Genomic DNA, 26,900 nt, shown 5'->3' on the forward strand with positions numbered 1-26,900 from the left:
CAGGCCAATTTCAGACCACAGCCTGTTTTTCTGCAGCCCTCAAACTAATAGCTTTCATATTTTTTTAAAGATACAAGGAAAAGGACACACACAAAGAAGAAAAGCAACGGAGACATATGTGGCCTGCTATTATCTGGGCTTTTATAGAAAACATCGCCGATCCCTGTATTATGAATTCCAAGAAATGTTATTTTTGAGTCAAAGGATGTGAACAGTTTTGGGGGCTTTTACTGCATTCTGCCAAATTGCCCTCCAGAAACATTAAAGCAATTTATGTCCTTTTCAGTACTAGCTTAATCATTTGCCATGCGTTCTGCCTCCAGGGTCACTGGCCCAAAACATTAATTAGCTCTGAGTATTCTTTTGTTCTCAGTCGACTCGATGGTGCATTATCGTTTTAAGTTTTCACTTCCCTTAAAAACACATTTGGCCATTTTCTTTCTTGACTTTAATTTACATTTTTGCCCATTTTTTAAAAACAGGGTATTTATATTTCCTTGTAAGACCTCTATTAAATAAGGAAGACAATCTCTTCTCTTTCATATATATGCAAACTTTTTGATAATTTTTACTTATCTTTTTATTTTATATAATAGGACTATTTGATAAAAGAAGTTAAAAATTCTATAGTCAAGTCTGCCACTTTTCTTTTGTAATTTTCCCCTTTATTTCTTGCTTAGTTTTTTTTTAATCCTCATCCAACGTTACGTTCATTGATTTTTAGAGCGAGCGAGAAAGGCATCGATGTGAGAGAGAAACATTGATCGGTTTGCCTCCTCTTCTGCGCCTCACCTCAATCTCCTCACCCCTGACTAGGGATCCGACAAGAACCCTTTGGTGTGTGGGAGAATGCTCAACCAACTGGGCCACGTGGCCAGGGCTATTTCATGCTTACTTTGAAATTATAGGCAATTCATTTATATTTTCTCATTGCACTACTAAGTCTTTTTAAGATTTTAAATCTTTTAATCCTGCTCAAATTTAATGTCTGAGAAAGGCTTTTAAAGTGTGAATAGGTAATATAATGTGAATCCTGGAATTACATTGCTGGGTTTAGTTCGGCCTCACTACATACTACACATTTGAGTAAATTACTTAACATCTCTAAATCACAGTTTTATTCTTTATTAAATGGAGATAATAGTAACACCTCCCATAGGGTTGATGGAAGAATGTACAAGCACTTAGCATAGTGCCATTAGCTATTACTATAGCAGTAGGGAATATTCCAGGCAAAAGAAATAATATGTATAAAGGTAGAAAGTTATGAAGCAAGTTTGTGCATTTAAGAAACTAGATGTGGTATGGTAACATGGGGTGTCAAGTGTGAGGGGCAAGGTTGACAGGTGGGAGGGGGAGATGGCCTTGAAGTCCAGGCCTAGGAGCTTGCTCTTGATATTACCAGAGATTGGAGCCAAAGAAAGCTTTTATGCAAGCAAGAACCCCACCGAAACGTGTGACCCTGGAAGAGCTCTGCGGTAACAAAGTGGAAAACAGACTAGATTCAGAACGTTAATCATATGGCTGTCACAAAAGTAGCAGCTCCATCCTCCTCTCACCAAATTCCTGCTAGAGCTCTAGTGGCAAATTCTTTTACTTCCTAACTATCCTGGTCTTTGCCTCTTTATTTCTAAAAATCATGTTTAAACTATTTTTGTAACCTTTAAACTTTTTCTATTTTGTCATCATAGACATGACTATTAAACTAATTAATAAACAATGACTCAGAAGAAAGAATCGACTTGCTAGTGAGTGAAAGCTTGGGAATGAGATGGGGGAGGGGTAGAAGAGGAGGAGGAGTCCCGAGTTAGAGACCACACAAGCAGGCTGGAAGCAGAAAGATGACTTCGGCTTGGGAAATGTCAAGTTTTATGCACCATTTCCTGTAGTGTGACAAGTCCAGTATTGCCCCAGGCTTCTGTCTTGGTGGTTCCTCACTGCTCAGAGGACCAAGTGTTGACAATTCAGGAGGCAGTCTTGGGGGGTTTTGGAAAGTGCAGGTAAAGAAAACGTGCCAGGTAGACCTTTAAACAAAGCTTTCCAATTTCATGCCACGGAAGGAGTTAGTTACAGCCCGTAGAGATTGGTCTCCTCAGCACCCCAGGTGGGAAGGCCCAATCACTCCTGCACAGCAGCCTCTTCTGTTTACCCCAGTTTGCGCCTTTCAGACCTTACCATTTCCTGGGTGTGCCATGAGGTGGGTGTATGAATCACTGCTTTATAAGGCCTGTACACTCCTAGTCAACAATCAATCTGCTGGGCTGGCTGCCACGCCTCTTTTACTGAAAACTTAGTGACCTTTTAAAAATTTCTGCTGCTCCCCACCCACCCCATCATCACTCATTCCTAGCCTCACTCACCGTTTAAAACCACCTTTAAAGTATACTGAGTACCACCATTTAAAGGGTTCGAGAGAGGAGTTCCTACCCACGGCCTGCTACTGTCAAGGTGGCACCAGGCCCACACCCTATAAGGCAAGCACCCAGGGGACACTGCTGCGTTTGAAGAACAACCGGCACACTTGACATTTCTACTAGAACAATGGGACCTGATTGCCTCGGGCAGGAAGTCCACCTTCACAGTGGCCAACTCTCTTTCAAGCCCAGACCCTGCTCCCCCAAAGAGTACAGAAGAATGAAGGAGGATTTTTAAAATTGAATTTATGGGCAGCTACAAGAACCAAAAACAGGGCATTAGGTGGATTAGGTGACTGGAGCCCTTTTCTTCCTGGCACTCCCCTCTGAATCATCCCGCTCCACTTGTGACGTCGCAGACGCCCGACTCCTGCTGGCGTGGGATGCCCTCGCCCACCCGGGGAGGCTCGAGGAGTCACCAGCGGTTCCACGCAGCGGTCCCCTGGGAGGGGGCCTGGCGGATGCAGAGGTCGGCGAGCCCGGGCCCAGGGAGGCAGCGCGCCAGCCGGCTGCGCCTTCCCCTCCGCTGCGCTCCCTGCCCCGCGCCTGCGGCCAGATGCCTGGCGCCCCTCGGCTAGCGTCCTGCGCCAGGTCACCTCCTCTCTCTCCGCATTTCCCTCCTCCTCCTCCCCCGCCTCTTCCGTTTCTAAAGGGAAAGGCTGCAGCCTCCTCCTGGGCTCCGCATCCCCGGCTTAGTTAATACGATTTCCTCCCTGCGCCCCTTCGTCCCGGCGCCACCACTCCCTCCGCCTCGGGTCTTCTTCCTGGTCCAGCCAAACAGCACGTTCCGATCGCCTCTCGGGCCGGCAGGTGAGTAAATCTGGGCCTGGAGGGCTGCTGGCCTCTCCGCCCGGCCACTGATGACCTCGGTCCGCTGCCCCGAAGCTGCCGCCGGGCCGGCTCACCCGCACGGCAGCTGCAGCCAGCCGGGCAGAGGAGATCGCGGGTCCTGCGGCTCCCTGGGCACTGAGGCCACAACCCGAAAGAAGTAGACAGTGGGAAGAAAGGTTAGCCAACAACTTTTTTTTTTTAATTGATCTATAGCATTTCTAGGTCGAAGCTGATCTGACAGTTGTCGAGGGCAGTGGCTCAGGTTCAACAGGTAGATGGCGTAGCTGTCAAGCGCCCCTGGATTTTGCTCTGGGAGATGCTTCCGAGTGTTCAAAGCTCCTGGCTGCCGCTACTGACCCACCAGACCATTAGATGGGTGTAAAATAAGCACGATGGGACTATACTTAGAAAAGTCTGTACCTCCTTGTTTCTAATTCTCCGCGTTATGACAGGCGGTGTTGGGAGATGTGCGTAATTGGTGTGGCCAGAGTAGTTGTGGGAGAAAATATTTAACGTGGGTTTGGCCAAATCATGTATACTGTGAGATACAGAGAGCAGGAAAGTCCCTAGATTATTTAATATATCCATGATGAATACATATAAACAACCAAGGAGTCTATTTTAGAGATTTCCAGTTTTTTTTAATTGTTGTTCAGTTACAGTTGTCTGCATTTTCTCCCCACCCCAGGCGAACCCACCTCCCTCCCCCGCCTCCATCCTCCCCCTTGGTTTTGTACTTGTGTCCGCTATAGTAGTTCCTGAGAACCCTTCTCCCCACTATCCCCTCCCCACTCCCCTCTGGCTATTGTTAGATTGTTCTTACTTTCAATGTCTCTGGTTATATTTTGTTTGCTTTTTTCTTCTGTTGATTATGTTCCAGTTAAAGGTGAGATCATATGGTATTTGTCTTTCACTGCCTGGCTTATTTCACTTAGCATAATGCTCTCCAGTTCCATCCATGCTGTTGCAAAGGGTAGGAGCTCCTTATTTCTGCTGCGTAGAGATTTCCAGTTTTTAAAGCTTATTTTATTTTAATTGATTTGAGAGAGAGAGAGGGACAAGTTGTTCCACTTATGTATGCATTCACTGCTTGATTCTTTCCTGTGCCTTGACAGGAGGTGGAACCCCAGCGCTGGCATGTGGACACCCACGCTCTAAGCAACTGAGCTACCCTGCCAGGGCGTTAAAGCTAATGTTAAAGCTAGTTTTAGAGCTGAATAACCAGGCGTTTGCCCACTGTGTGAACGACATTTCACTTCAGAAGGACAGTGGGTTAAGGCTATATGGATGTTCCACTTAAGTGCATCCCATATGTTGAATAAAACATTTTTTGGCCCCTTTTTTGTGATGCCTAGCTTTGATACCAAAGAAATCGATAAGGATCATCCTTGCTCAGTGTGACAACAGTTTAATGATGAAAATAATCCACTGAATTGATATGGGCTGATGACCTCATTTTCACTTTTTAAAATAGGGACTATCAGGGGGAAGTAAAGGCAATGGAAGAGTTTATTTTTTCAATGCAAATATTTGTTTGCATTCTTATTTGCAACCTACTTTACTTTTAAGCTTTTGCAATTTTTATACTACTCTTGAAGTTAGTTCTTAGTCATGAAGAGGATTATGTAAGGTGAATAAAGTTATGCTTTACTTCTTGCATAGAATAAGCTACCATTTCTTTTCAAGCTTTTGGACTAAACCACCACTTGGAAATAACAGCTTGGTCTCATGCCATTTAATATGAAATATCTTATTACAGATTTAATTAAAGCTATACTTGGAGTAGTTGTGAAAAAAAAAGAGAATGTGCTTTATTTGACATATAAGGCCTTTGGAAAAAAAGTTATAAACTTATTTATTAGATATGTATTTCCCCTTTTACAGCATTTCTGGCTCTGATAACAATATGAAAATGTTTTATTCAATTTCATCTTGTCGATAAATTGCCTAAAAGATAATTATGTTATATAAAGTGATTAATAAAACTGTATGCCGTCTTCTTTTATTAAAGATGAGGGTGGTCTACATGAGAACTTTTTCTGGGTATGTATCTTTATAAATGTTTTTGTTAAAATACAGGGTGGGGCAAAAGTAGGCTTACAGTCATGAGTACATGAAACATTTATTATTTATTGTATTATTTTCCAGACAAGTGTAAGCCTACTTTTGCACCACGCTGTATTTTGAATTTTGTGATGAAACTAATAAAACTCTCTCTTAATTTTTTGGTTTTTGGTTTTTGGTTTAGAGTTTAGAAATAAAAGCAGAGTTGACAGCACTTTGCTTCCCTCTCATGATTAGTGTGAAGTTGTGTTTCCCAATCTTACCTAATTTTAAAGTTTATCTGGTGGCAGCTAATAGTGGCTTAAAAAGACCCCCAGGTTGCAACTTGGGACTTCCTGAATCAAAATTTCTAAGGGAATGAGGCTACTTGTTCTGGCTGGTGTGGCTCAGTTGGTTGGAGCATCATCTTGTAAACCGAAAGGTCACGGTGACAATTCCCAGTCAGGACACATTCCTGGGATGCAGGTTCGATACCCAGTTGGGGCGTTTGCAAGAGGTAACCTATCGATGCTTCTCTCTCACATTGATGTTTCTCTCCCTCCTTTTCCCTCTCTAAAATCAATAAGCATGTCCTTGGGTGAGGATGAAAAAACAAAGGTACTTAATGTAGGCCAAAATAATAACATTTTAAAAGAACAGACCAAAATAAACAAAGGCAAGATTGCTACACACAGGTGGAAAAATAACTGTTGCTGGAATGAATAGCTAACATACTCTGTTAGCATTCCTGTAAATTTTCTATTAAAAAAATTCAAACTGGACTTAAGGATTAATAAGATTCTTGAACCTGGTTAACAGTGATCAAAACTATAAACAATATTCAATGCAAAAGAGTCTTTTTATAAGCCATACATGTGTGTCTTTTCTTTCTGCCTTGAATTATACTAAATTTGTAATTTTAACAATATTCTTTCCCACAGTTAAGAGGTTACGCTGAATCTGCTTTTTTTTTTTTTTATTCTATGTGATTTCAGGATTCATTTGTGACACCATGGTTGTTCTAAAAACATCTCAGCATACTAAAGTTTAAGCATATAGCTGGAGCATAGCAGATAGAAAACTATCTAAATAAAGTGTTTCTGTTTAAGAAAATGTTAGTAACTGTGGAGAAGGGGGTAAAAAGTGTCACTATCAAATTTAAAAGTATATTTTTATTTTCTAAGATTTTATTTATTGATTTTTTAGAGAGAGGAGGAGGGAGGAGAAAGAGAGGGAGAGAAACATTGATGTGCAAGAGAAACATCGATTGGTTGCCTCTCGCGTGCCCCCCCTGGGGACCTGGCCCACAACCCAGGCATGTGCCCTGATCAGGAATCAAACCTGCAACCTTTCAGTCTGCAGGACAATGCCCAACCCACTGATCCATATGAGCCAGGACTTAAAAGTTTTTTAAATGGAATACTTTTTCATAACTTTCAAATGGATTCTGGGAAGTCTTTGAAATGCATACCTTATACAAGTATTATGCTAGCGCAGAATTCTTATTATGTATATCAACCTACCTTTCTCCAGCACTTAATTTTTGCTACAAAAATGACCATATAAATTGACCCTTAGCTGACCAAGGCCATCATTCTTAGCTGCAGTACCTATACGGTTCCACGTTCTGCTCCTAAGTAACCAACGAGAGACAGCTGACTGTTTCACCTGGGTTCCTTAAAATTTCAGAAGACATTCCCTGTTTTTCAACCCAGATCTACTAAATCAATACCTCCAGGGAAAAAGTAAAAAACAAAACAAAACCAAACTATGTTTTTAACAAGCATTCCAATTAATTCTTGATCTCACTAATTTGGAAAACACTGCTTTAGCATAAGCTCGCATTTACAATCTGCCAGAGCAGCCTTGAGAACAGAAGACGTCTTTGTGGTCTATTTCTCTGTGCAGCATCAGTGAGCAAAAATGTGGACTCATGTGGTCCACTAGTAGCCTTAACAGAGCTAGGGTGAGCTGGACTGGTCAGCCTAGACACTGCATGTATGTCAACACTATTTGAATGTTAGGAGGGGGGATGGGGGAATGTTAAGGTTGAATGGGTGGATTTACATATTCCATGTTTAATGTCCTTTATAACAGAACTAAATTATACTTACCATTTTAATCAACTAAATTAATCTTGTCAAGATAGGTCACGTCTAACCCTGGCTGGTGTGGCTTGGTGGGTTAAGTGCCAGCCTGTGAACCAAAGGGTCATTGGTTCAATTCCCAGTCAGGGCACATGCCAGGGTTGCAGGCCAGATACCCAGTTTGGGGGCATGTGAGAGACAATGATCTATGTTTCTCTCCCATTCTTTCTCCCTTTCTTCCCCGTTTTCTGAAAATAAATAAATAAAATCTTTTAAAAAAGATAGATCACCCCTATATGACAGAGCATAATTTCAGAATCTGAATTGTGCTTTTAAAAAATGTGATTCAGCTGCTAGTCATCTGCAGCATATATGTAGACTTTCATATAAATAAATATGGGACCAGATGCTTAACATCACCTGGGTAATGCTGATAAAATCCAAGTACAATAAATAATATGATGAGGATGAATTTTGTATTTACAAAGCCAAGAGGAAATTCATTAGCCAAGTTTGAACACCTCTGAGGTAGGTGCTAAGAGTCTTGAGAACCCACACACATTTAAACCTCTTGCCAGACAGAACATAAATAAGCAAACTAATGTGAACTGTGTTGGAGAGCTGGGGTGGAGATTTGGCCTGCCTCGATTCTTCCATGGCCCAGGAGCCCAGGGTAAAGAAGGGTCAGGAATGGCTCCTGGAGGAGCCAGCTGTTGAACTGACTCTCTACGCATGCAAACACGTGCACACACATGCATGCCCATACAGGCACGCACACCCGAATACTCTCTTTAAAAAATTTTATCGAATTAAAAATACATACAGAAAAGTATGCAAGTCCTAAATGTATATAGCTTGATGGATTTATACAGTCAACCCACCCATGTAACCATCATTCAGATACAGAAGACAGTGGGGCAAAAGAAGGTTTACAGTTGTGAGTATGCAAAACAGGGTTTATTGTTGGATTATTTATTTTCCATATGAACAATTGTAAACCTCCTTTGCCCCACCCCGAATTATCAGTGCTGGAAACCCCCCTTCTTATTCCCCATCAATAGCCTTTCCTTCTTCTCCAAGGGTAACCACCACTGTGACTTCTAACACCTTCAGTTAGTTTTGCCTGTGTTTGAACATCAAATAAATTAAATTGCACAGCACATTTCTTTTACTCAACAGTATTTTTGTGTGTGCGAGGTTCGTCCATGTTGTCGCCTGGAGCAGTAATTGTTTCATTTTCCCTGCTGTATAGTATTTTCTTATGTGAAAATGCCACAGTTAATTCCGTTTTATTATTGATGGTCATTTGGGTTATTTCTAGTGTTAGGTCATTGCAAATTCCGCTGCTCATAAATATCCTGCACTTGTTTTTTAATGGATATGTGAATCAGTTTGTCAGGTATATATCTACAAGGGAAATTGCTGGATCATAGGTTTTGCTTATATTCAACAAATTACAGATAGTTTTCCAAAATGGTTGTGCCAATTTTATTCACACCAGCAGTGTATCCTTCCCCAAACTCGAAATTCTCAGTCTCTAATTTTGGCTGTTTCACTGGATATGCAGTGGTATCCTGTTGTGATTTCGAGTTGCATTTTCCTGGTTACGAATGAGGCAGACTGTCTTTCCATATGTTTATCGGTCATTTAAACGACTTGTTTATGAAATATCTATTCGAGTTTCTTGCCCTTGAACTGATTCTGAGAAGGTGAGTAGACATTAGGTAGAGAAGGCAGAAGGCAGGCCAGTCAACCAGAAGGAAGAGCATGTGCAAATTAATGGTCTCTACAGAGCGTGAGAGTAAATGGACAGATATGGGACATCAGCTACAATGCTAAATTTAATCAGAGGCATGGAGTGAAGACTGCAATGTCACACAGATCAAAGTAAAGTAACACCAAAAAGGTATAGGCAGTCCCATACTATACTATTTAATGGATTCTGGGAAATGTTTGACAGTCAAATATCTGAAACCTGAGCAAGGACAATTTTGTTTCCAATGAGCTAAAAGATAGTATTTGTAAGTCCCCAGTAATGTTTTTGATACAATTTCTCTCTGACCTAGGTAACCAGGTGAGCAGATGAGCATCTCATATTTATATCGTGGGAAGCTACTGTTACCACGTTGCACTTCACTCATCCCTGGTTGCTCCAGAAGCTGAACAAATTGAGCCCCCGACCTTCATTATATAGGTGCCCACTTAAGTTCCCTTTCCCTTCAGCCAGGACAGTCTCCATTCTTTGAACTACTCCCTGAAGCAGGGGTCCCCAACCCCCGGGCCACGGACCAGTACTAGTTCCACGACCTGTTAGGAAATGGGCCGCACAGCAGGTGAGTAGCAGGCAAGCAAGGAAGCTTCATCCCACTCCCTGTTGCTCACATTACCATCTGAGCTTGGTCCCCACTGTGGAAAAATTGCCTCCCACAAAACTGGTCCCCAGTGCCATAAAGGTTGGGGACCACTGCCCTAAAGCAGCCGTAAGTACTGGAGCAAAAGGGAAGGAGACCAAGGTCTGTGTTTACCCTGCAATGGCAGTGTGAGCTAGATGAGCCTTGGGCCAGCTCCTCAGCATGTGCCCACCTGAGACTCCAGGACAGCTGCACCCCCTGGAGAGAGGTCACTGCAAGTACCTTCTTGTCCAACACCCAGGTATATCATGGAAGTCCGGCCTTTCCCCTCAACAGCGATAGCTGTCAGGCAGTGCCGCCACACAGTAGCTTCAATGGCCACTCCTTAGAGCACAGGTGGCAAACACAAGGCGGGCAGAATCCGGCCCTCCACCTTGTTTTACCCGGCCTGGCACCTTCTTTCTACCTGGCAGCAGCGCCAAGCTCTCACTTAACTGTTAGGGAGTAGTTACATTTATACAGCCCTAAAATTGCATTTGGCTCTTTGAAGGCAACTGTGAGACTGCTGTGGCCCCTGGTGAAAATGAGTTTGACCCCCTGCCTTAGAGAATGAGTGAAAGACTGAATTCAGGATGTGAATAGTGGAGGCGGGGGACGGGTGGAGTCACTGTAAAGGGCAAAAATGTGGGCTCTGTAGAAGCAGTGGATTATCTTCAGGAAGGAGGGAATGTGAACGGAAACGCGTTGACCCACTTGCCTGCTCATTAGAGGGCAGCCCCAGTTTGTTGGGGGTGGTATCTGTGCCGTCACACTCGTGTCACTGTGAAGAGCAACAGGGCAGGGACAGCTTCTGGTACAGCCAGGCTCTTCACACACCACCTCTGGCCCTAGAATCTCCACAAAATTTCTTGACAAAATATCCCCGTAAAGGCATAGCGACCTTCCAGAGCCATCCACAGATGGCCTGCCATGAAGCCAGAGTAGTCTTACAGCTTCCAGGAGCCAAGTTTCCACCCAGACGCCCAGAAACTGAAGTAATCAGATCTGGCCGGTATAAAGGAACTTTATTCTGGGTCGTTCCGAGAAGCACAATTAGGTCCCAGCCTTTTGGATTTAATGGACTAGTAAGTATTCAAAAAAGACTTCAGTGACCCATATAAAGTTGCTGCTCAAATAAAAACACGTGACTGGGGTTTCTGTGAAGTTGTGTTTAATAGTCATACATGTCATTTGTTATCTGCTATGTTCAAGGCTGTGTGCTGTGTCCTTTTCCAGAAATAATCTCATTTGATCTTCTCAATGTCTCTGCACAGTATGTGCTCTCTTCCTATTACAGATGAGGAAAGAGGCTCAGAGAGGGGGAGTAAATTACCCGATGCCACACAGCTAGTCAATTGGCAGAGCCAGGTTTTGAACCCAGGTTTATCTGATTCCAAAGCCTGTCTTTCCCACTCTACTGTTTATCACATCTAAAGTATGTGTAAATGATGCAGATATGATTTTTAAACCTCCGGTTTTCTCATGAGATGATGAAATGGTCAGAAATTAAAAGAGTTTTATCTTCGTAGAGAGATTTGGGCTTCCAGGAAATCTTTAAGAGACTCGTTTCCCCCTCATTTGTAACTGACCTTCCTCAATTTCGTCAATATTCCTCCAACTGGATATGAAAATCCCACAAACACTAAAGAGACTGTTTATATCTGACATTGGGATAGACACACATTTTGGTCTGAGATGGTGAGGAATATAACTTCTTTAAACCTGCTGTGCTCAACTGTGATTTGGAATACATTGTTACAAAGTAAGGCTTATGAGAGCTTATTTCAAGGTTTATGGCATCTTTAATGATTTGGCTGTTAAATAATTCCATGTGGGAAAGATTGCCTCACACAGTTAAACTTAATGACCGCCTAAGTGGGAAAGAGAGCCCTACCCCATTTTTACTGTTTCGCCAGAAAATAAAAGACAAAGGAATAGGTTGTGTTAGCATTTGCTAAGATTATCAAGGTCCCTCTGTTAGGAGAGGTTTATTCCTTAAAATTTGTATGGTGAAAGCCTACCCCCCAATACTTGAGAATGTGACTGTATTTGGAGATGGGGCCTTTAAGGAAGCAATTAAGGTTAAAAGCGGCCATATGAGAGAGCCCTAATCCAACGTGACTGGTGTGTTTATAAGGAGGGAGGTAGACAGGGATGTGAACGCAAAGAGGAAAGGCCACATAAGGACAAAAAGGTAGGTGACCATCTGCAAGCCAACGAGGTAGCTTCGGGAGAAGCCAAACCTGCCCACACCTTGGTCCTGAACTTCTGGCCTCCAGGTCTGTGAGACTTAAATTTCTGCTGTTTAAGCTACCCCAGTGGTGGTATTTTGTTAAGGCAGTTCTAGGATCTAATATAAGAGGAATTAGAAATTTGGCCTGAGCTGAGCTCCTCCCTCACCGCTGATATCTTGACAGCCTGTGAGGTATCCATAGAAGAGGATGGATGAGCTTTTACTGTCCAGCAAAGAAGGTTTACAGTAGGGCTGAGGATCAGCGGGGGCAAAGGTTCTTCTGTGAGAAGGAAATAAGATGTCCATTACATAGTGGTTTGTAATAGCCAAACTAGCAACAACTATTAGGTGTGTGTTCTCTATTCTTTGCTATATAATGTACCTTATAATAAGCTTATGATTACTTATCCAATAATTACTCATTTCTTTCCTTAGTTAACTGCTAGTAATTTACAAGGGAATTTTATTGGCTGAAGTACTGGCTAACAGAGTGGGCTTCTGCCAGCTTGCCTGGGCTTCAATCTTGTCCCAGCCACTGCCTTGTTGTATGATTTTGGGCAAATTATATAACCTCCTGTGCCTTGGTTTCTTTATCTATGAAATGGAGAGATTAGTGCCTTTTTCATAGGGCTGAGTGAGAATTAAATGGGTTAATATATGTAAAGTTCTTAGGAGGATAGAGTAAGTGCCTGATAAGTGTTAGCTCTTCTTAACTTGGTCCTGTTTCTACACATAGATAAGTGATAGCAGAACCGCTGGACCTACATGCTTTCACCAAGCTATCTGCCACCAGGTGCCACACTTTCCCCCACCCCCACAAAATTGCCAGTGTAGTGTTCAAGGAGAATAAGCAACCTGAAGAACAGTAGCTATTAAATCTGTGTTTAGCATCATCTAGAGGCTGACGAAAATACAGATTTCCGGCCCTGTATTCCGAAATTGATTCACTGAGTTGGGATGGAGCTCAGGAATCTGTCTTTTAAGTAGGCACGTTGGGTAATTCCGATACAGGTGGTTCTTAGTACACCCATTAAAATACTAATCAAAAGGAGTTCTTTTGTATTCAAAACTATTAAATTATGGTAAATGTCATAACTTACTAATCATTGAGTTCCTAATAATTTTCATTCTAGGTATTTGAGATGTTTAAATAAAATTTAGGTCAATAATGAGGTGTAAGATTGCTTATAAAAATCATCTAAAAGGCCCTGATTGGTGTGGCTGAGATGGTTGGGCATCATTCCACAAAGTGAAAGGTTGCTGGCTTGATTCCTGGTCAGGGCATGTGCTGGATTGTGGGGTCGGCCCCCAGACGGGGCACTTAAGAGAGGCAACCGATTGACGCTTCTCTCTTTCATCGATGTTTCTTTCCCTCTCTCCTCGTTTCTTTCCCTCTCTCCTCGTTTCTTTCCCTCTCTCTCTCTCCTCCTCCCTTCCCCTGTCTCTAAAAATAATAAATAAAATCTTTTAAAAATCATCTAAAAGGTAATTTCCACAAGTATTAATAAGAGCTGCTGCTAAGCCTGAAGAAATTCTGTACTGGATGTAGTCCTCAGTTTATTTGTAGACAATCTCAAGTTGCATCGTTCAAGGTGAGGATGAATTGTTCACTACTCCCCTCAGGGTTGTGGCTTGCCTGAGTAAATTGAGTTGAGGACAGATGGACAGATACACAGTATAAAGAAGCAGCTTACAGAGAAGTGCAAAGAATGGTGATTATATTTGTTTGGAGAAAATGGTCCATTCAATCAGAAAGTAGCAAGCTAACTATGCAAATTCATTAGAAAGATTTGCATGTAGATGCTAATAGCTATAAAAGATTTTTTTTTTTTAATGGAGCTGGGACCCAGGGAAAGGTAAATAGCTGAGAAGTGCTAGGTTCTTACAGGATGAGGTTCCCATAGCATGGCTGGAGAAAGCTGTCTCAAACTGACACTGGGCCGTCAAGCAGGAATTTGACAAAGTATAATAGGGTTGCCTAGTGTCAGAATAAAGAGTTATTAAGGTTGAATTCTGGGATTACTTTGGAACTGAAAACCCTGATTATTGTGTTACAACAAATTCCTAAAATTCCTGAAATCTGTGTATCAGTGTAACAGGGTGCAGAGTTGGGGGTCCCCTGAAAATAGGAGAAAACCCCCCACAACTGTGATTGGAGGAAGGCGGAAGTGGATGCTACAGTGGTTAAGATACTTTGCATAACAATGGCAAGTCAACAGCTGTGCCTTGCTGGAAGGAAGAGGTCTGTCTCCCAAGGTGAAAGGTGTACCTGACTCTGAGAGCATTTGGGGACTGGTGATGTGGGGTGTGGGGAGAGCTTATATAGTGCCTGTGCTAGAGGCGGGGGGCATATGCCCACCTCGGAAGTTACTAAGAACTCTTGCCCTGATTAAAGATGGTGGCCAAAAGAAGGTAAAAGATACAGGGGAACTGGCAAAAATGGCACATCATAGGAGGGGCCAGATATGAGGTCACATTGGAAGTTCTGGGCCAAGGATTTAAAATGAGGGTGGGCTGAAAGAGAAGGGGTCCATTCCACCATGAGGTCTGGTGTGTAAGGGAGAGAGTCCTCCACAAGGAGAAGCCAAGCTGTCTGTAGTGAGAAAGGAGCTACTTCTGCTTCCCTGAAGGACATACGGAGAAGTCACTCTTTGGCACGTGTGCTCTCCCTGGACTCCACCACGACCCAGTGTAACACGGCACATGCTTTCCTGAACCACCACATGGAGGCTGAGGACAATGCACCCCAGATCCTGAAGGAGAGCAGTGCTGTAAGAGGTGGCGACTCTGAAACCCACAGTGCACATTCCAGAGAGGATGGAAACCTGTTTGTGGGACCAGGTTAAGAACAGATAAGGATATGGGGAACATCTGGGCGTGGTTTTGGCTTAGAGTCTTTTGGGGAGCAAGGGAAGTGCTGGTTCTTCAGGGAGAGCAGGACTCCTAGCAGGAGTGCTCTCAGCCCCCTACCCCCTCCAGGTTGGAACACTGTCGATGAAAACCTGTTTCCTTCACTAATTGTTCTGAGGGGTAGGAAGGGTTTCTTAGGTTACCCAATGGTGTTTCTTTTAGGAAAAAAATATTAACTGGTTTTGACAAAGTTGAGTAAAATAGATAATACTGATAGTGTTTATCTAGAAAACTTTCAAATTTGATTCCTCAAAATCGTCATGCTGCTTTTAAGATAAAAAGCTACGAAGGTAACTGTTAGCTCATTGGTTCTTTTCCCTTTACTTTTAATAATCCAGAACAAAAATCAAAATTATCAAAATTAGTGAATTTATACTCTTGGGACTTGTATATTCTGTTTAGATATGTATACACACACATATCCATACGTGTATGTATATATTTATATATCCCCCCCCAGGTGGTTTTTCCACTTACCATTATAGTATTGACATATTTCCATGTTAAATATTCTTCAAAAGCATGAGTTTAATGACCATAGAGTAGTCTATCTTACATTTCACCAATGTTTGATTACTTTCAACACTTTGCTATTGTAAATAATGTTAATCCTTCTTGCACAGAAATATTTTAACTCAACTCTGACTTTCTTACCAGAAATTACGGCAGGACTGGAGTTACTGGCTACAAAGGTAGTGACATCTCGAGGGAACCTGACACATTTTTCTCAAATCGCCCTCTGGAAACCCATGCGTGTGCACACCTGTTAGCAGAGATCAGCAACAGCTTTGCCACCCCTTTTCCAGGAATGAACACTAACTTCAAAACAGCTTTGTCTATGTAATAGAGAAGGAGGACTGTCTCATGGCTTTTATTCACTTCCTTTTATTACTATTGAGGTTGGATGTATTTTCTCATGGTGATTGACCCATAGTCTTAAGAAAATTGCATATATTTTTATAGCAATTTGTTTAATTTAAACCAGCTATGACAATCACAATTAACATCATTGCATTGACTGCTTTATGTGGTCCTAGTTCTCAGCCTTGTAATATCTATTAAGGGAACTTTAAAAAAAGAAGTTTAGTGTTTATTATGATAATAAAGGACATGCGCTGCTGCTGAGCCTATGTTCTGGTGTAAACCAGAAGTTACTTAACCTCCCTAAGCTCTAGTTTTCTTGACTTTAAGACAGGACTGATAATCCCCAACATAACTCTCACAATAATGAGAGAGCAATTTTTAAAGCTTTCAAGAAAATGTAGCTACTATTGAAAAATGAGAACTCTTTCTCTCCTAATTACCCAATAGGATATCAAGGTGTGAGAGCATATCTCTTAGAAGCCAGAACTTCTCAAGTCCCAACAAGCTGCATGTTTCACTTCACTTTATTACTTAAACTTTTTCTGACTACAAGAGCAGCACAGACAGTGGGGGCTTCTTTATGGGGTGGGGAAGGTGGCTGGGAGATTGCTTGGGTTGCAAGCCCAAGAGTTGCCTCAGTCTTGCGGAACACAACAGGGCTTACTGGTGCTTAGTATTTTAGGAAGTTGCCCCAGAACTCATAGGATAAATCCCCTCCAACTTCCCCCGCAGGGTGAAAGAAAGAACGCTCCTAAGCTCGTGTGATCATTCTGAGGTCATTACAAGAATCTGACTTTCCTTTTAACATCATGCTTGTGTGTTCACCTGTCTGTCTAGGGATTTATAAATATAAATGCCTAGAAGTCAGTTCTTTGCCTAATGGATTTTTGAGACTATAAATACTGTGTTTTAAATTTTAGATGATATCTGCTCTTCCACACTGAGGATGTGACTGATATACAAGGTGGGGCAAAAGTAGGTTTACAGTTGTGAGTGTGAAAACAGTTTATTCTTGTATTGCTATTTATTAGCTATTGTACTGTTGTCCATACGAACAGCTGGAAGCCCACTCTGGCCCGCTCTGTGTAAGGGCCATGCAGTCATGCTGACCAGGTTGCCTGACTTCACCCTCTGAACTGCTTTCTCTTTCACATTCTTGTACTTTTCCAGCTGACAGCAGAGGGTAGGTGCTGATTCCACCCACAGCTGCCACTGAAAAGCAAGGTTCAGAAATGTCAGATATCCTCCGGGAGCTGCTCCACGTCTCTGAGAAAGCTGCCAACATTGCCCGGGCATGCAGGCAGCAGGAAGCTCTCTTCCAGCTGCTGATAGAAGAAAAGAAAGAAGGAGAAAAGAACAAGAAGTTCACAGTTGATTTCAAGACCCTGGCTGATGTACTGGTACAGGAAGTTATAAAACAGAATATGGAGAACAAGGTAAGAAAGGTCACAGCCAAGGTAATCACAAAATATTTGCCTTTGTGGCTTCTGTTCTCTGTTAAAATAGCACGTCTTTTCTTTTTTCCCCTCTCCTTCAGAATATAAGCACCTTGGATTCAAATAGGCAAACAACTGTCCCCCCCACTGCCTTGTTTTGACTACAATGTACTAAAATGTTCACTGCAGAAAAATTTAAAAATACAGAAAAGCAAATAATGAAATAAAAATCACTCACAAGTCTAATAGCTAGAAACATTTTGGAATAGAACCTTATATTAAGCTTCTTTTTGATAAATAGTACACATTCTATGGAAAATCAACAAATACAAGAAGAACCCTCTTCATTTCACCACTAGAGAAAACCACAGCTATGTTTTGGTATATGTTGTTAGAGTGTTTTCCTTCTGTGTGCACGTGTGCACAGCACATTTATTTCAATAGACATGACAACTATTAGTTACTTTATCACTGACAGTTATTTTATAACTTATAAAAAATGTTGATATGTTAAGTCCCATCTTTTTGACATATTTGTGTATCTAATTGTTGCCTTGGTTATGGGCTTGTAGGCTTAAACTCCCCCTTTATTTTAGTAGAAAAATATTGTTTATAACTAACAATGATTGTGATTCTAGGTATCTAAAGCTAATTGGGGGAACACTGTATTCATAAATAGTAAGAATAAACAATTACACTAACAGACACTTATAAATGCTTACTATGTGTCAGGCACTGTTCTAAAGACTTATTTAACTTTTTAACTCTTATAACAATTTTATGAAGAATAAAATGTTATATTAATTGATGGGTGAAAAACTGGCACAGAGATTAAGCAACTTGCCGGAGGTTACACAGCAAGTGAATGGCAGGGCCAGTTTTGAACACAGGCCACCTGGCTCCAGAGTCTGTACTCTTTGCAACACTATATGGCCTTTTATATGATCTACTAATTACATGTATATATTTTAGATTTAGGAGGATAGGACTTTGACAGAAGATACTATAAAATATTGAAATAGTATTCTATGAAATTCTCAAAATATTAGGAATAATTTAAAATCATTTAAGTAAATACTTGACCACAGGCAAAAAGAGAGAATAAATAACCCTTTGAAATCTCTACCAACTATACTTTTTCATGCTCTATATCATCTGGCTACAGTACAGTAAATGAAGCAAGTTTATTTTGATAGTGATCAAGATAGTTGGTTGCAAGGGACTGTTGAGCAACTGGATTAGAAATGCATCCACATTAATTTTTATGGGCTAATACTTGCCCCAGAGCATTACAACAAGTTCAGGCAATTGCTCATTGATGAGGTATATGCCAGGACTTATGAACCAATAGATGATGTTCAGTTTGGGCTACATGAGATCCCTTTGTTTCATAACTGACATCCTGCACTTCAGAAACAGGCCTAGAAGCAGGCCTGGGCACTGAGCTTCAGCCCTTGATGACTAGGCTTACTGCCAGCCCTTGTTGGCTTGCACTGTTCTTCAAAACCGCACACGTAACAAGGGGTTGCGGGCATTATTAAAGGTATTGGCCACCTGTGAATGACTGAGTTCAGATATTTAAAGCATCTCCTTCCTTTTGTTCCCTGAGAACATTGCACATATTATAATTCAGCACATATTTTGAGAAAAATTATCTTTACTGTAGAGAAAGCCAGAAGCAAAATATATCTGAAAGCTTTCTGGTTATGCGAAGATGAGAGAAGATTTTTTCATTCTACAGTGATGCATACATTATTGCTCAATAAAATGTTTCCCTCTGCTTTTTTGCTACATCACCTTCCTACCCTGAAGGTGCATGATACTTCCAACAGGTGCTGAAAACACACCTGAAAAATGAAAACAAAAATGTAATGTTATTTACAAATCCTTTCTACTCAGTCTCAAGTAATAATTTTATATACTTGATGAATAATATTAACTTGTATAAGCCACTAGGGTGCTATGTAAAAGCAACTGTTAAAATATTTCCTTTGAAAACATTCTAACTCTATGGTCCTTAAGTAAATAGGAGTTTCTAGAAATACTTCTGCAAACTCAACAGGACATAAGGAAACCAGACTTCTACCACGATTTGGACTTTTCGTAAGGGCAAAGGAGCAGGAAAATACTAGAAAACTAAGTACTGAACCAAGCTGACTTCATTTGTTTATGCTTAGATTGATTTCCACAATTGTAAATTTCTAAATTTCAGATCCAATTGTGCTATTTACTGTAATTTGAAATATAAAATGGAAATCTATTCAGAATTGAACATGTATAATAGGGTTTTTTTTATTGTTATTGTTTTTGGTTTGTTGTCATACTCTGAATTATTCAGTTTCCAGGCTTGGAAAAAAAAATATTTGGAGAAGAATCCAATGAGTTTACTAATGATTTGGGTAAGTATACAAATCTTAATGTATTTTTGTAACTTAATTCATATTTTCTATTCTAATTTTCAATTTACATTATAAAATCAATGGATGTTTGGAAGCCTTTCATGTAAATGACAATATATTAATATTTGAATGTTAGATTTTATTCAATACCTCAGAATACCAGGCCATTTAACTCAGAGAAATATGGTACCTAATGTAGAGTTACTTAACAAAGCCACATGGATTATTTCAGATATAACTCTGTAGTATTTAAATAATGTATGACTTAACCTTGCAAAAGCTTGCATGGTCCTTTGGGAGCCTAATGGAAGTTACAGATGCCCCAGAAGGACGTACATCTCCACACCTGTGCCGACAATTCCAGGTCCGAGGTTTGAACCTATCTGTGGCTCTGCTGGGGGGCCGTGCACCTTGGCTGAGAAGGTAGAGGACACCTTGTTCCTAAATCCCGTGTGATCTTGAGCAAATCACGTCACTTCTCTCTGTTCTCAAACCTCTCAGAAGGGAGTTGGACTAAATAAAAATCTTCCTTTTAATACCAGGTTTTAAGCCTTATTTAATTAGTTTCCTGTGTGCCAGATTCTCCTTTGATGGACCTCCACATTCCCTGTGGTACAGAGAAAAAAAATATCAAAATCACCACCTGGTTGTTTTCAGAGAAATAAATTATTTTTAGTTTGAGCTTTTTGTTTGCTTAATGGTGGGAGATTAAAATAGTGAACTGTAACACTAATCCTGTGACAAAAAGTTAAACATCTAGGGGCACATTTACAAAGGAAAAACTAATTTCTGGATTAACTCCGGAAAAAATGTTTGTCTCTGCATGCGCTATGTAGGATGCAGTTAGGTCTGTGACACACTGAAGGAAGGAAAATCCCATTTAAGCTTCTGAAGGTTAAAAGAAAAACCACCTGTGACTAATTCATAACAAGCCCTGTACTTCAAATCCCATATGTGACTACTTCATAAACAGTCACAGTATTTTAGTATTTTACTTACCTAGAATTATAGGGGCAAAAAGGTATTCCACCTACATTGTCCTGAGGGAGACGATGAGCTTAGCATGTTGGAGGGGCTGAAATGTGGAGAAGGGGAAGGACTGTTGGGTGAGACAGGAATAGACCATGGAAGGTTGTAGGAAAAAGTTTGGGTTTTCTTCTAACGTGATGCAAATTCACTGGAGAATTTTAAGCAAAGGTGTGATGTGAGATGACGTGCTCCTCTAAATGATCCCAAGACTTTACTGAGCCCAGATTAGATGCTTAATAAGTGGCAGTGGTCACTATTATTATTCCTCAACTTTAGTACTCAAATTTAATTGGAATATAACTGGACTGAGTTTGAGTGTTTCCGGCTGCTTCACTGTAATAGATTTATACTGTGCTTCCCAGACTTTAATAGTCATGTCAGTCACCTCGGGATTTTGTAGGTCTGGAATGAGGCCTGAAGTTCTGAATTTCTTTCTTATTTTTAAGAGGACTCTGAATTTTATTTTTCCATTATAATTTACATTCAGTATTCCTTCTACATGAGTTTCAGGTGTGCAGCGTGGTGCTTGGACGACCACGTGCTTTGCAAAGTGTTTCCCTGATATTCCCAGTGCCCACCCGGCACCATACACGGTCATGGCATGTTATTCACTCCATCCCCTACACGGTGCTTTACATCCCTGTGACTGTTTCGTCACTACCGACTTGTACGAGGTTCTTAATTTCTAGCGCTCCCAGGTGGTGCGGACTCTGCTGGTCCTTGGATTGCCTCAGGCAGCTAGGAGTGTTTGTCTATATTCCTAAAAAGCCCCAAGGTGCCATGTTTCCTTAATATTTAAAAGTTTATGTTCTCCATTGCTGTCACTTTTTGTTGCTATTAAATGGCCTATTTTTGCCAGCCTCTTTCCTCACCTTTGATGGGAGCTGGAAACCACATTGGCCAAGAGGCTAAGAAGCGTGTTTAAAGTGATGGTAAAGCACCTGAACTTGGTAAATTGTGGTTTCACAGAGAAACAGCTTGGCTTACATTCTGATTTCCAGTGTTTCACAGAGGAGAACTATTCTATGTATGTCGTTTCAAGTCATACAGTTTTACTACATTTAAAGATTAGTATACTTCATCTTACTACTTTACTGAGCATAAACATTTTTCATTAAAAGCAGCACCATAGAAGAGGTAGAAGCACTTTGAAATGTTGACAAAAATACCATTCTTTGCAATAACATAGTCAAACACATCTGGGGAACCTATGTATATTACAAAGTCAAAAGGACTCAGGATTCAGGGGTTCTTAACTGGTCCATGAAGCCCCTTCTACTGCATACAAAATTGTATACATGCGCCCCTGCAGGCATTTTTCTGGGGAGAAGGTTTAATTCCTGGAAGCCATCCCTCACTATTCATAGTAAGTGCATGAGTAACCACTAGGCATCTGTGACTTTATGACCCCCCACCCCAGCATGACCCCGGCAGTTAGCCAGGTTAGGAACCACTCATATGGATAGGCTGCTTTCACCCAGTCTTAAGTACACAGCTTTTTCCACCCCCCTTTTTTCTTTCCCCCTGGCAACTCTTGAAATTAATGACTTTTAGTTTGTCTCTACTCTAGGAGAAAAGATTATCTTGAGACTGTGTCCAACAGAGGAAGAAACAGTAGAGCTTCTTAGCAAGGTCCTAAATGGTAACAAGTCGGCATCTGAAGCATTAGCCAAGGTTGTACATCAGGATGTTGCCCTTACCGACCCAACTCTGGATTCAGTAGAGATCACCATTCCACAGGACATTCTGGGAATTTGGGTGGATCCCATAGGTAAGTAGCGGATAGTGTGTTTGCTTATTAATAATCCTTTTGGGGTGGGGAGGCTTAGAAAAATAAAAATTGAATGTAGTTTAACTCTCCTGAAAGTTAAAAAAATTTTAAACTTTTAAAATGACAAATTATTGTGATGTGCTGTTATAAACAGATGTGTATCTATAACATATAACTGATATGTGTGTCTGTGGTATCTGTGCCACATACAAAGCTGAATGAAGTCATCTTTTAAAGACTTCAGGGGCCAGACTGCTAAGTTTGAGAGAAGAACGACGTGATAGCAGCTGTACCTAATTGAGCACACGTGCCAATTAAAGAGCACTCAGCTTCAGCAGATACTTGCCACATGGGAGCACAAGCCAGATCTTCATATTTTCAAAGAGAAACTAAAATTCAGGTTATTAAGTAAGATCTCTCCATTTTTTAAGCACTGCCTACTAATTCAATTAAACAAGCACTCAAAAGCACTGTACAGGCCAACCAAAGCACAGCTAAATATGATTCATGAGCAGTAGTTTGTAAGCCCTGTATAAACTTCACCCAGTATTTATTTATTTCATCATGATTATGATAGAACCAAAATCTGCAGCGCATCCTTTTAAAAGTGTAGGCCTCATCTCAAAGATGCTGTAAATACAATGCCCTAGGTATCAGTTTTCAGAAGTTCCTTTTATTCTTTCCCACCTGCCTGGCATATTCCACCCCATACAACTGGCACCATTCATTGCGCTGTGCCGCAGACTCCTCCACCTTCCCCACACTGCAAGCACGTTACACAGTGTTATAGAAAGGCCTTCAGTCGTGGAGGAATTACATTGGGTTGGCCAAAAACTCTGTTTAGTTTTTTCCATAAACTAAAAGACATTTTTCATTTTCACCAATAACTTATTGATTTGGGTATTTTGAGTATGTTGGCTATCTCCTGCTATTGGCTTCTAGAGGGTAGAGGCCAGGGCTGCTGCTAACTTCTTCCAATGCATAAGACAGCCCCACAGCAAAGAATTATTTGTCCAGAATGTCAACAGTACCAAGAAACTTTGCAAACTACTTTTGACACGTTTGATCAGTCACAGAATCTTCTGCATACTCTGCACAAATCTTTTTTTGCGTTTCCATTGTGTTTTTACATTTCTTGAAATAAAACAGCATAATATGCCAAAAATGTTGCATATCTTCTTCCATCTTAAATATTAAAATGGCACAAAAGTTCACCAATTTTGTTTTTAAAATGCACGCTGATATGAGAGCTGTCACAATACAATCTAACAAAAGTGCTTCAAATGAAGTTAAAGACTTCTAGGTGCTAATACAGCCATCATATGGAAAAAAAACTAAATGAACTTTTTGGCCAACCCAATAGAACATTCAGCCAATAGGTTATAAATGCAGACTAAGACTCTTTTCCGAATTTTTTATCACTTAAAGCATCAGCATCAGTTAAGATTTCTGAGGACAGGGATCTCCCATTTCTTGGTTCTATCCTGAATTGACTGTGAGCTAGCCCTCTTGACCTTTTGCCCAGCACATCCTTTACTGGGTGTTACCTCACTCGATGCTGGCAGTCAACTGCTGGCTCGCACCATCTCTTAAAAGAAACCTAGCTCCTCAGCTGCTTTTTCACAGGAGCCCCATTACTTTTTCCTTTTGTGCTACCATAATTGTCTCTTTCCCCCTAATTTGAGTGACCAAAACAAAAAAAATGTAATTTCACCGCAGACAAATTCCTGTAAGGAGGCTTTTTCATCCACATTGGACTTGTCCCATGATGAGCAAGAGCTCTAAAAACTCCCACCAGTTGTCCTGAGCTATTAGCTTTTAAATGCCTTCAACGTGATGAATTTTGTGTGCTCATTATATACACGGTGCTATGCTAGATGCCACAGGAACCGTAGACCTGACCCCTCCCTTCGAGTTCCCATACAATCAGGAAAATCAAACACAAGTAGCTTAAAAGGGGAGTACAAGAGTCAAATAACAAGTGACTCCCAAAGGTAAAAAACAAATGGTTACTGTTTTAGTCCGCTGGGGCTGCTATAACAAAATACCATGGGCTGGGTAGCGTATAAACAACAGAAGTGTGTTCCTCACAGCTCTGAAGGCTGGATGTCGAAGATCAAGGCGCCAACATGGTTAGGGGAGTGCTGAGTTCCCGGCTCACATCCAGTACCTCACCATGTCCTCACACAGCGGAAGGGACTAGGGACCTCCCTGGAGTCTCCTGTATGGGCACTGATACACCTTCATGGCTAAGCACTACCAAAGGCCCCACTTACTGATACCATGCCTTTTGGGGGTTAGAATTTTGGAGGGACATAAACATTCAGACCACAGCAGTTAGTAAATTAGAAGGAAATGATATAGGACAGAGTTTATAGATATATTCACTATTTTCTCAATAGTCATTACCTGAATCCAAACAAATTTGCTTCATTTTCAGATTCAACTTACCAGTATATAAAGGGTTCTGCTGACATTGAATCCAACCAAGGAATCTTCCCGAGTGGCCTTCAGTGCGTCACCATTTTAATTGGTGTCTATGACATACAGACTGGGGTGCCCCTGATGGGAGTCATCAACCAGCCTTTCGTATCACGAGACCTAAATACCCTCAGGTAAAAGATGAACACTTTAGGAATATGATGGTTTTTAGAATTTACAGCCTCAGCTTTGCTTCATGTCAAGATTACCACTCCACATGACATTCCTATGACTTTATACCTTGGGAGTATTCCTACTAAAAGTCTGCATGTTTGAGTTAAAGTTCTTTTATTTGGCATAATTTTATTGGCATAATTTTATCTGGGGCTAAGTGCATGCTGGTAGGAACTTTAAAAAGAAACAATATCCCGGAGAAATGATTGTTTTGCTGGAATGTAGCAATCCTGTTCCCTATTCCTAGAACCCATTCAAAACCAGATCATTACAGCAGTGGTAACACTGTGTTCTAATACATTTGGAATAAGAAAATTGCTGTTACTACACAGCCTGTGGAACTCTGACACAATTTTAGAAAAATTCAAAACAAAATGTGAAAATTAGAACCTACTGTTGGGCGCCATCCTCATAGACCTGTCAGCCTCCTCCCTCGTCCCTGTCCTGCAGGCTCCTGTGCAGGGCGTGGAGGGCTGCCAGTTGCCTCCAATCCATGGCCCGTGCTTTGGGATTGACTCCAGGGCAGGGCAGAGTCCAGGTGGGAGCAAGCAGCTCTTCTGTGGTTTCAGAGTTTTCATTGAAGTAGGTCTTACCATTCTATTTGTACAAGATTACATATTTGTTAAATACATGTTAAAGCTGAAGTGGAGCTTGTGAATAAGACAATGAAAAGGAGCTACCAAGTGGGGAAAAAAAAAAAAAAACTTATGAGGATTGTAAATGACTAGCAGATTGAAAAAAGATTATCTATCTGTTCATCTTTTTCCCTAGAAAACTTTAAATGGCAAAAGTGGCAATGAGATTTTGCTGTGTTCCTAGAGGCCCAGACATCCCCCAAGTATTTTAGCCTCACCCTGGATTGATGGGACGGTGCTGTGACACCGAAAGCATTCCTAGTCTGCAACTGCACAGACAGCTGCACGCAAAGTAAATTTTAGAAACAAAGTAGCTACTTGATATCTAAGTCTAGGCTTAAGGGCATTGAGATTCATTACATTAAATATGTTTTCATATCATGAGGTTGGAAAGCAAAATGGATAATAAAAAACAAATGTGATAACCTACCTCCACAAGCTGAAAGTTCTCTTCCACAGGTGGAAAGGACAGTGCTACTGGGGCCTTTCGTACATGGGAACCAACATCCATTCACATCAGCCTCCCATCTCTCAAAGGAACGGCAGTGAATCTCGCGGCCAGCTGACTGAAAACACCAGCTCGGAGGCTGAATTCTCTCACCGTTTTTCGGCTGTCATTAGCACCAGCGAAAAGGAGGCCATCAAAGCTGCATTGTCACGTGTATGTGGAGACCGCATCTTCCGGGCAGCTGGGGCTGGTTACAAGAGCCTGTGTGTTGTCCAAGGCCTTGTGGACTTTTATATATTTTCAGAAGATACCACATTCAAATGGGACTCTTGTGCTGCTCATGCCATACTCAGGGCCATGGGTGGGGGAATGGTAGACTTCAAAGAATGCTTGGATAGAAATCTAGAAACGGGGCCTGATTTGCCACAGTTGGTGTACCACGTGGAAAATGAAAATACTAGTGGAGTGGATCGCTGGGCCAACAGGGGAGGACTAATTGCATACAGATCACGCAAGCAGCTGGAGACATTCCTGAGCCTCCTCATCCAAAACCTGGCACCTGCGGATACACACACATAGATGAGCCTTTTCCCCAGTGTAATTATAGACCAAACTGTGAAACTGTCCTACATCTCTATTGTTTGAAGATAGCTTTGTCTATTGATGGTCAATGGTCACCTTCCTCTTTTGAGGAGCATTTTTCCATTATGTGTTCATAATAATGTTTATTTCGATAAATAAATGACATTCATGCA

The 26,900-nt window shown here is 41.2% G+C and overlaps 1 protein-coding gene across 2 annotated transcripts; it reads left to right on the forward strand.

Moving 5' to 3' along the window:
• Nucleotides 1–2,459: 2,459 nt before the first annotated feature.
• Nucleotides 2,460–26,900, forward strand: INPP1 (inositol polyphosphate-1-phosphatase). Of its 2 annotated transcripts, none has more exons than XM_024564216.4 (6): nt 2,460–3,224; nt 16,943–17,208; nt 19,547–19,607; nt 22,207–22,407; nt 24,848–25,022; nt 26,157–26,900. In XM_024564216.4, exons 2-6 carry the CDS (start codon nt 17,005–17,007, stop codon nt 26,722–26,724), a joined length of 1,209 nt encoding a protein of 402 aa, XP_024419984.2. In that variant the 5' UTR covers nt 2,460–3,224; nt 16,943–17,004; the 3' UTR covers nt 26,725–26,900. The 2 variants fall into 2 exon arrangements, with proteins under 2 accessions (XP_024419984.2, XP_045054285.2); XM_045198350.2 differs by lacking the exon at nt 2,460–3,224 and adding an exon at nt 3,246–3,421.

Source organism: Desmodus rotundus, chromosome 2 (assembly GCF_022682495.2).
Source record: "Desmodus rotundus isolate HL8 chromosome 2, HLdesRot8A.1, whole genome shotgun sequence".
Taxonomy (NCBI): domain Eukaryota; kingdom Metazoa; phylum Chordata; class Mammalia; order Chiroptera; family Phyllostomidae; genus Desmodus; species Desmodus rotundus.

Excerpts from the sequence above, each read along its gene's own strand:
- INPP1 (XM_024564216.4), top strand. The coding sequence starts at position 17,005 with ATGTCAGATATCCTCCGGGAGCTGCTCCACGTCTCTGAGAAAGCTGCC. Across the intron at positions 17,209-19,546 it reads AACAGAATATGGAGAACAAG|TTTCCAGGCTTGGAAAAAAA; the intron begins GTAAGAAAGGTC and ends TGAATTATTCAG. Across the intron at positions 22,408-24,847 it reads AATTTGGGTGGATCCCATAG|ATTCAACTTACCAGTATATA; the intron begins GTAAGTAGCGGA and ends CTTCATTTTCAG.